The 9,887-nt window shown below is 43.6% G+C and overlaps 1 protein-coding gene and 1 long non-coding RNA gene across 2 annotated transcripts; both read left to right on the top strand.

Moving 5' to 3' along the window:
• Positions 1 to 666: 666 nt before the first annotated feature.
• On the top strand, positions 667 to 2,010 carry LOC116789949. The gene is made up of 3 exons (XR_004358203.1): positions 667 to 779; positions 1,487 to 1,616; positions 1,931 to 2,010. It is a non-coding gene; the product is annotated as an uncharacterized LOC116789949 (long non-coding RNA).
• Positions 2,011 to 3,203: 1,193 nt separating this feature from the next.
• ADIRF (adipogenesis regulatory factor) lies at positions 3,204 to 7,882 on the top strand. Its single transcript, XM_032695221.1, has 4 exons — positions 3,204 to 3,322; positions 4,612 to 4,837; positions 6,456 to 6,518; positions 7,371 to 7,882. Exons 2-4 carry the CDS (start codon positions 4,777 to 4,779, stop codon positions 7,475 to 7,477), a joined length of 231 nt encoding a protein of 76 aa, XP_032551112.1. The 5' UTR covers positions 3,204 to 3,322; positions 4,612 to 4,776; the 3' UTR covers positions 7,478 to 7,882.
• Positions 7,883 to 9,887: the final 2,005 nt, after the last annotated feature.

Here is a 9,887-nt window from a genome sequence, read left to right as displayed (position 1 = left end):
CAACTAAACTTTGCTGTATGTCTGTTTGGTTGGCTACATGGAAAAGAAGTCTGTGCTTTTAATGAGTATTCCAGCAAATGTAATGAGAGGTGATGGAAAGAAAGTGAAAGGTGAAAGAATGGAGGAGATGCATCAGAAAACATCCCACAGGAGAAGGTGCTTTCACTGAGGAAGTGCTGGGAATCCCCTTGCCCCAGATAAAAGCTGAGGGAGGCAGATACTAGCAAAATAATTTTTTGCTGACAGATCATGATCTAGGCAATCAAGAGTTTCTCTTACTCATCTCACCCTGTGAATTATTTAAGTGGACTTTGTACATGTGACACCGCTCTCACACAAACTGTTGACTTAATCCCACTGTGCCCAGACAGTCCTTGGTGCCAGGCACAGTGGGGCCACAGTCTGTCCCCAGTGACATGACTCTGGGTGCTCACACTCCGACCTCTGTGGTGATCCAACGAGCCAGGAACAGTCGCTGCCAAGCGTTGCATCAGCTTCACCATACGAGTGACCAACAAAGTGCTGAAAACCACTTTTTTTCCCCTTGTAACAGCAAAACTTACTTTACCATGTAAAACTGCAGTTAAGCTTTATTAAGTGATTTGTTCTGATAGAGTTCATAGCCTTTGAGAGCTCCCCCCAGTTACGTCCTAGACGAGGGCTGAAGGGCGTTGCAGGGCCTGAGTTCTCGAAGGTGTCTGTCTGGGATGCAGAAGAGGAAGCAGTGGCTCTCTACAGAATATCCCAAACAGCGTTCCACTAACTTAAATGCAAATCAGGTAATAGTACACTTAAAACTCCACTTTATCCGAAAGTCCTGTTTTCATGTCTGCATAATGCGTGTCCTAAAACTGAACTCGAAGAGGACCTGATTAAAAAATTGAAGGGCTGGTTTTTTAATACTGTCCTCTATAAAAATCACAGGTTCTCACCTCCTTGGCCCTTTTTTTCTATATTGAAACACAGCTTCACTGTTTCATAAAAGCATTGAAACCCTACCCAGTCATAGGAAGATACTCCATACTGTTAATAGCACATCAGAAAAAGCTCCGATTAAAACTGAGCTTTCTGAATATCACACAAACCCCTGCCCAGATGAGTTTGCAGCAGTGCAAAGTTTCTCTGTCAGTCTTTGGCACTGCTTTTTTCGTGTGGATCCCAGCATGGAAGCCAGGCAAGCTTGGCAGCTCTGCTTCTCCACTTTTCCTCTCCCCCTGGGCCCAGGTGTGGTGGGCAGCACAGCTGTGTGCCAGAAGGGCAGAGCCACAGGGCTCCTTCCTCTCAGCGTGCCTAGGGAAATATGCACAGCTCTCCTGTAGACTTTACATCCCAGCTTGCATCCTCAGCTTTCCTAGCCAGCCAGTCCTGGGATAGGACCAGTTATTTAATTCCCCAGTCCCATGCCAGATCTTATGGTGGTAGTCAAGCCTTTCTTGCCTTTCCACTTCTAAGTTAAAGACCAGACAATTTTTTTTGTCTTTCCTAGTCCTGAAGCTGCAGGGTATCATGAGACTCCACAACAGTCCCTGTATTTAAGCATGGTTTCAGGTGCTCCAGAAGAAGGTAGAAACATGACACTTCACCTGGATGCTGCCTCAAGATTGAGAAACCAGAAGGTAAAGAACTCCCTGTGCACTGCCCTTACATTGATCTCATGTTTTGAAGCAGAGCTGACTAATGGTTCCTGGAGGATGTTTAAAGGAAGAATAAATTAGACCACTTTTCTCCCAGAACTGTATATCAGTATCTGCACTGAAAGGCAAATTTAGCTTAATTAGAGCAACTTTAGTTTGATCTTTTAATTGACTAACATATGACTTACAATAATTATATCTTTCTATGAGCAAACCATTCTATTTCTCAAAACAGTTCTGTTTCATTGACATAAACACCACATCCCTTCCACACTAATGTCAGTCTCTTTTCACAGCTGCGGGTGCTGAACATGGCACACTGTGTTAACTTCTGGAGTGATCTGTGTAAAACTTTCAGCCCTGACACATGGTTGCATTTGCCTTGCTGATGGAAACCATACCTGTCTGTAAATCCCAACCCTGCTAAAATTAAAATTTAAGAGAACCCAAATAAATGTCAACACTTCTCATTAATTAACCTCATTTGCCTATTTTCATGTGTAAAACATAAGCTCTAGCTCTGATCAATTACTTCTCACCTTCATCAGGCAGTAAAAGAGAAGGGTTCATGTTACTGATGTATGAGAGGGTGATGCTCAAAGATGCCACAGAAGATGTGTGAAAGGAAACCAGAACAATTTCTGATTTTCCTGTGGTGCCTTAGATTCAACTCAGAGATACTCGAACTGCATGTTTGAAGTGACCCGCTATTTCCAGTGCCCAATGACCCTGTTTGTATCTGAGCATTCTAATCTATATCTAACATCAGTTCAAAGGGTTTATCATTATTTTTAGGCAAGTAATGCTAACTCACAGAGTGAATAAATATGGTGCAATATATTCCATTAATTTTCTATTGTGGTTTTGTAACTCTGCAAGCCACCTGATGCACAGACTATTTGTCCCATCATATGGAAATAAGTACTTACTGTACCAAAGGTCCCTCTTCCCTCTGCTCTGGGCTGCATTATAATGATCACACCATGTCATTACCAGGCAAGGGTAATTTGCTTTCTTTTCCCTTTTTAGTGTTTGGAATCAGGATAATATTAATGCTAACATTACCTTAGATAAGGAGTTCATTCTACTATGCTGTCAGCAGTGTAGGTTTTACTCAGAAATTTGTGCTTCCTAATGTTTTGAGCAGGACGTAAAGCAGGCAGCAGCACAGATCAAACATCCATACGGAGTCTGAAACGCTGAGATTTACACTTGGAAGAATAGTTGTTGGAGCTGGGGAAATCTAGGTAGGTGTCAAAGGAGAATTGGAGAGCAATATTTACCTGAACTCCTTAGGAGTCTTTAAAATATTGCTATAACGTGGTGCACGTTTAACACTTGATGTAAACATGCACCAGCTGTAAATGTTCTCCCAAACTCCTGTTGTCCCTTTCAGGCAGTCCACCCCAGCCAGCACCTGCGGGGCCCTTGCACTGAAAATCCAGCAGTTTAGAAAAGAGCTGGGAGGGCAGCTGGAAGGTATTTGCTGCTGGAGCCTGGGCATGTCCTCTCTTGAGCTGTGACAAGCTGCCTGATGGATACCAGAGAGCCTCTTCCTTCTTTCACTAACACTCCACACAGAGTAACTCAAGGCAGCAGTGACCTGACAGAGGAGCTGAGAACAGCTGAAATCCTCCCATTTGGTGTGGGCTGTGCTGTGGCTGCCTTCTCAGCTTTGGGCAAGAAAGGTAAGTAGGTCCATGTTAGTGGCTTTGTTAAAAAAATGCCAGAGCCCCACAGTGCTGGGTGTCTTTTATCTGAGTTTTTGAAAATCCAGGAAAATCATTCCAAAAAAGAAATCAGCAAGGAATTGAAAAAGATAGCTGATGTGCATATGTAATTAGAATTCTAATTGACCCATCGAGGGGGAAAGAGGATTGCTGTTTGAAATAACAAAGGAGTGGTGCAAAAGTTGAGAGGAGCTCTCTGAAATGACAGGCGGAACAGGAGCGGCAGAGGAATGCAGGGAACCTTGTTTTCTGCCGCTCTTCCTCACTTGGGTACTAATGAAGTACTAAACTTATGAGAACTGTCAGTGCCCACACTAGTTTATCCATGGCGTCTTGTTCTCATGCCTATTTCCCAACACAAATCTTTACTCAGAAAGACAAATATGTGGCCGTCTGAACAGAGACACTTTGTACGCCGGAAAATGGCAACGAGGAACCCAAACCCTTCAAAACCAGGGAGCCATTTGGCTCCCAACTCTGCCAATAGTTCACTTGTACAAAGCACCTTTGTACTGGGGATTGATGGCAGGAAATATTAATTCCAAAGGCTAGTGGAAACCTGGGAAATGCCAGAGGTTAAAGCCAGAAACTTTTATTCATGTGGTGATGCTAGGAAAGGAAGTGATTTTAAGCATAATTTCTGTACTAACAAAGTCAGTACCACAAAGCCATATTAGGAAAAGGTGGGTTTGCTAATTTGGCTTCTTTTTTTTTCCTTCCCCTGAGAACTGCTAGTGCTGGCACTGGTTACCTGCCTCACCCAGGCAAGGCCTTCAGTGATGATGGGATTTGCAATCCACCTTGAGCAACCAACTGGAAAGATGACCAGATTAGCATTTCCTTATAAAAGTACACGTAAGTGACAACCCTCACCGTCTAAGAGTATCCCACCTGACAAGAAAAGGGGATTATGATTAAAACTGCTAGAAACTACAACAAGTTTGGGCTGGTCTCTGGTGAGGTTCTTCTCAGGAAGGAAAGAGAAGGAAATCAGCCCGGCAGGGACAAAAGTTGGTCATGCCCAGGCACTACCACTTCAGTAGTATTCCAGCATTCTTTATAAAGCTCAGTTCAGTGGCTTTTCTCTGTCTTGTGATGGTGGAACAGGTTTTTTTCAGTTTTGATTAAAAAAAAAAACCAAACAACCACAAATTAACAAACAAAGACAGTGCTATGAAGCAGAAGTCTCTATCTGGGCACACCCTCTCATCAGGGAGGGTAAATAAACAACTTTTCTCTATTTTCAGCTCTCATTCCTCGCATTCAAACTCCACCCATTGTACCAATCACCCCCAAAAGAATCAGCACGTCTTGTGGCAGATGTATAAAAACCAGGACAAGTCAGGACACTATCACATAGTGTGCTTAGTTTTATCAAAGCAGAGGACTTTTAACAGGTGTCAAAAGCCACAATGTCGGGAAGAAGCTTTCAGGGACTGAAGGAACAGGCTGAATCTGCAGCTAAAGATGCTGGTAAGAAAGATAAAATGTTGTTGTATATTTGGATGGGGGTTTAGTTGCTACTTTCTCTCAGAAAACCCACAATCTGAAGTGCCACTATTAGCTGCATCGATTCTAGCAGGACACAGCTTCCTCTTTTTCCTTCCCTTCTCAGGAAGCAAGTCTTGGCCATCATCTAGGGAAGACCCCAGGCTGGCCATGGCTCTCCAACTGCTGTGGGCACCTGCCTCCACCTGCCCACCCACTGCTCCCTCTGTGGCTGCTGAGCATTGTCCAACATCTATCACTCCTCAAAACGTTAAACTTAATGTTTTTAGGGTAGTGAAGCAGCTTTTGGTAATAATAACCTTCTGTACTTAGCTTTCGCATTACGCAGGGTGCTCTTTTCTCATGCTCTGTAGTGGTTTTTAACCTGCTCTCCTTTTAATAAGTTGCAGTTAACTTTTGATTAATGTTTTCCATTTGGCTTGTCAGTGCCTTCTGGTAATAACTACATTGATTGCAATGCACAGTTAGTAATATGTAGTACAGGTATGTTTTTACTGTATTCTTCAGCAGTAATCACCAGGCTGTGCAGGGTTTAAAAGACCCCATATGAACATTTCTGTAACAGTTATGCCCATGTCGTAGGACCAAGTTTTAGCATTAGCAATGTGCATTGGAAATCAACTTTTCAATGCAAAGCATAATAGCCTGTCCTTTAAATGAAAAATTGAAAAATGTGTATAGCTTACTCTAGCATTTTATAGTGTATTTCCTACAGTATTTGTGTGCAGCTTATTCCTAGCAGTGTGTAATTTTATCAGGTATGCTCCTGGACTCTCATCCTGCAAACACTGTGTTGTATAGCTAAAATATGTGAGAAACCTTACTAGTTTCTTCAAAGTTACAGCAAGTTTCCATATATCTGGGGACAAGTGTGCAGTAGATCCACAAACATGATAGTATTCCTTTCTGAAAAATAAAATAGTCTTTGCCATTTCCTATGGTATGAATGTATTCATGCCATTGAAACGGCACCTCACTCTTTCATAAACTATCAGATATCTTACAATTGCATCTCAATTTTTTAATGCTTTGTATTCTGGAGTTGATCTGTTATGTTTCTAGCTTCTTCTCTTCTTCTTCTATTTATATCTTGTTTATAAAATCTCTCTTCTCCTGTCTTGCTCTTGTTTAATGCATTTGCTTCCATTTTGGAAGAGGCCCTACTTCCAAATGGCCCACAGAGAAAATGCATGCTACATGGCCAACCTTCCCCAAGCACAGTAAGCTAGAAATCAATAAAAGCAAGTGTAGTGTAAAATAAGCAGCTTGCAGCTAAATGTCATCATTCCAACTCACCACTAATCTTTGCTTCTTTATCTCCTGCTTATCTGTCATTAGTTTGCTCAGCTGACCATAGGTGCTAGGTGAACACTAATCTCGTAGCAAGCTGCTCTGGCAACACACAGTTCCCAGGGTGCCCACAGACAAAGGGCACAGCCTCAGCCTACTCTGTACCAGCCTGGTCACTCACCAGGGGCATAGCCTGCTGTGGGCGTGCAGAAAAGGGAACTGACATTGGGAATTCCTGTAACCATAAAGGGGAAGAGCTGGAAATTATTATTTTTTTTTACTTTAATTACAGCAAACAGCCTGGGACAGGCCACTCAGGATTCAGTCAACCAGATTACAGATGCAAGCCAGAAAGGTAGGAGCAATGATCAAATCAAGAAGCAATGGAGCAGCTCAACACAAGGTGGCAGTGGGCAGTGCTCATTCTCCACTGCCCCACAGGTGTTCTCAGCCTGAAAGGCCTTGGTTTCAGTGACAACTTTTGGGCTTTTAGAAATCTCATGGGAAAGGATTTCAGGATCTGTTGCTTAGTACATCCACAGGTACTGGCAGGCAGTAGCTCAATCTCCCTGGACACTGAGTGTCATGCACAGCATTCAGACATTGGCTTCCTCTTTAGAAAACTTGTGGGAACAACATGAACAAAACTTTGCTCTTCTTTCTTGAGGATTAGGTAGCCTTGTGTTACATCTTGCTCCCACCTCCCTCTCAGCTCTGAGTGCAGGGCTCCATCCAGGTCCGACCCTATAATGGATCCCAACACCCACTGAGGCAGCAGCTGGGGTTGATCCAAGCTGATCCTACAGCTGGAAAGGTGCCGTCAGGAAAATGTTGGCATCTTGTTGCTGATGATTGGGAACAAGTCAAACTAAAAACTAAGCTCAATTTCCTTTTTTTTTAAACAATTTAATAACTTTCTAAGAACAAGAGGAAGCTTATCAATTTCAGGGTGTAAAATGCTTGATGAAAATCAAAATCCATTGGCATTATCTCCTTAGAGCTGACACCCTCTACAGCCACATGGATGTGATGAGAAGGGTGGGCTTGGGCACTTGGTGACATTAGATGGGGAGGCAGCAAAATCTTTTTAAAAGATGTATCTCTACATTTTTGCAGTCTAATCATCTTCACACCTCTCTTCCATCATAAAAATTTAACAACGTTGCATTTTCCCAACTTCCTGCTTATCTTTTTCCTTCTTTTGCAGCTATTGACAAGGCTGCCAAGATGGCACAAGATGGAGTAGAAAAAGCAACTGGACAAGCTGCAGAAGCAATGTCTGGCTTTGGGAAAAAATGTGGCTTTAAAAAATGATGCTAATTTAAGTTAACAGTATTGAATGTATAAATCTCTCTTTGGTTTGCAATTCCCTCCTCCTTTGTGTAGAAAAATGAAAGCTGTTTGATATCTGGATAATTTTTCTCTCTTCAAATACAAAATTCTAAGATGGAAGGTCCCCCTCATCCTTCACAGAGAAAAAAATGTATATTTTAGCACATCTGCTCACAATCATCAACATGGCTCAAAGGGATTCAGCAATGTTGTTGCCCTACTCTTACAACAGCACGATTATTGCCACATTTGCTGAGTGTATTTACAAAGCCAGTGAAACTGTTCATACTTCAGGACAACAGAACATTCATATGATGAAACTGAGTTTTCTTCCAGTAATCAAAAGTTAAGTTGGGGTTGTATTTCTTGTCAGTAGTTTGTTTGTTCCCATCTTCTATATTTTTAGATTAAGATAAATAAAGAGTACTGTAAGATTTTCACCACTCAGAAATGCATTGCCTTGCTATTTAATCTCGTTATTTTACCACGGCTTTCAGTGAAGGATCACACAACGACTTGCAAATCTGTTTGATTCAAAGCCCGGTGAGGTCAGTGACCATCCTATAAGGATGCAGAGGAGCCCTGTGGTGTCTGTGAGTGAATGGGAGTTGTGGTGTCCACCCTCTTGTCTTTTCTCCTACCCATCTGTTGCCCATCTAAATTTCTTGTAACCATTATCCACAACGCATCTCCTGTTAAATCTCCTGGGGACAAAAACCGGCCACTTTATCCCAGTGCTCGCTCGCAGCGCTAAAGACGACTGGCAGCACTGACGCGAGAGAGGCCGCTGAGGGGTGCTCGGCTCATCTCCTCAGCCGCGCCTGAGCTGCAGTTGGTGTGCGGCGCTTCAAGGCAGCCCCGGGCAGGCTGCACTGCACAGAGGCTGCCTGCTCAGGGACCCAGCCGCTGCGAGAGAGGCAAGGAGGCAATCTTCTTGCCTAGGAGATGGAAATATTTATTTTAGATTGCTGCTTGCTGGGCAATCAGAGGCTGCTGCGGCCAGATAGGATGCCCACTTAGTGCTGCCTCTGTCAACAGAAGGCACTAATACCCACTTATTCACAGTAAGTGCTCTTACCTCGGCCTCTGGGAGTTTCTCATTGCTAGGCAGTATTTCCTTTGGGAATTTTTTTTCCTTTTTTTTTTCCTCCCCGTTTGAAGCCTTACCAGCCTGATTTCAGTAAAAATCTAGTTTGTGCCTTACAAAAAAAATCCAAAGCAAGACCAAAGCCATCTGGCTGCAATGAAATAGGGCAATCCAGGCCTGTTTGAGGTATTGTTGCCTCGCCTCTCTTGACCAAAGGCTATGGTTGACCAGGGCTTTTTGGAAGCTGGTCTTTGTGAATGCAGTCCTAGGAGAGACTGGCTTATTCCCAAACCCGAAGACCACCCCTGTCTGCAATCTGCAAAAGGATGTATGAACCAAAAAGTCTTTACAGGACCCTATAAATAACAGACCATCTGTGAGTAAACATAGTCCAGGTCTTTGCACCGAGTGTCCTTATGCAATGTCTCCTGTCATTTAAAGCTTTAAAAGCCTAAATATTTACCCAAGCACAAGCTCACAGAAAAAGCATTAGACTATTGCTCTCTCAGTTACTGGGCAACCCTCAATAGTACTTTATTATTTAGTACTTTTCATGGTTGCCTCCCTGATGGTGAAATCTTGGGAGACCGAGCTCTTTAGGCTCAGCATTTCAGACACCAGTGCTGTGTTTGTGGATGACAGTGGCCCATACACCATTTTCCATTGCACCTCTTTTTTTTGCTGCAGACCACTTCTTCATTAATATTACAAACAGAAACCTTGAACAGTTGTGGGCATTTTCACCAGTAAAACCAGTTATCCCCTCACACTACTGGCGCTATTCCTCCTGCTTTGTTCATGGGGATCATAGCCCTGACTCCTGGTGTGCAGCTTTATATCCCCTCATTCCGCTTGTCTTCAGTGTAACTACAGAGTTTGTCACTTCTGCTGCTTTGGCCCAGTGTTGGCAGCTCTGGCAGGGTAGAGATTGGACTGCCTGGCTGGAGGGACCACTGGAGGTCACCTGCTGACTGGAGAGAGGAGACAACACTTCTTCCATTCAGCCAACAAGCACCTGGAGGTAGCTCCTGACTCCTGGTCTCCAGCACAGGGATGTCTTTGCTTCGTCAGGAGCCTGATCAGAGTATTTCACATCTCTTTTGTCCCGAGGGTGAATGCTGTGCCACAGGCACCCGTGAGTCTGAGTCACTTGCTGGCAAGTGTTTCCAGGTCTAAACTTAAGCACTTTGCTCCACAAATAAGGTCCCTGCCTTAGTCACAGTATTTGGGGCTCTCTGTTCCTTGTGCATCACACAAGGACCCATGTCCCAACACAGGACTGGGCCTTCCCATCCCACCTGAAGG

The sequence above is a fragment of the Chiroxiphia lanceolata genome, chromosome 8 (assembly GCF_009829145.1).
Source record: "Chiroxiphia lanceolata isolate bChiLan1 chromosome 8, bChiLan1.pri, whole genome shotgun sequence".
NCBI lineage: Eukaryota > Metazoa > Chordata > Aves > Passeriformes > Pipridae > Chiroxiphia > Chiroxiphia lanceolata.
This window is presented reverse-complemented; position numbering and strand designations above follow the sequence as displayed.

Coding starts and splice junctions, on each gene's coding strand:
- ADIRF (XM_032695221.1), top strand. CDS start 4,777: ATGTCGGGAAGAAGCTTTCAGGGACTGAAGGAACAGGCTGAATCTGCA. Junction 4,838..6,455: donor ATCTGCAGCTAAAGATGCTG/GTAAGAAAGATA, acceptor CTTTAATTACAG/CAAACAGCCTGGGACAGGCC. Junction 6,519..7,370: donor TACAGATGCAAGCCAGAAAG/GTAGGAGCAATG, acceptor CTTCTTTTGCAG/CTATTGACAAGGCTGCCAAG.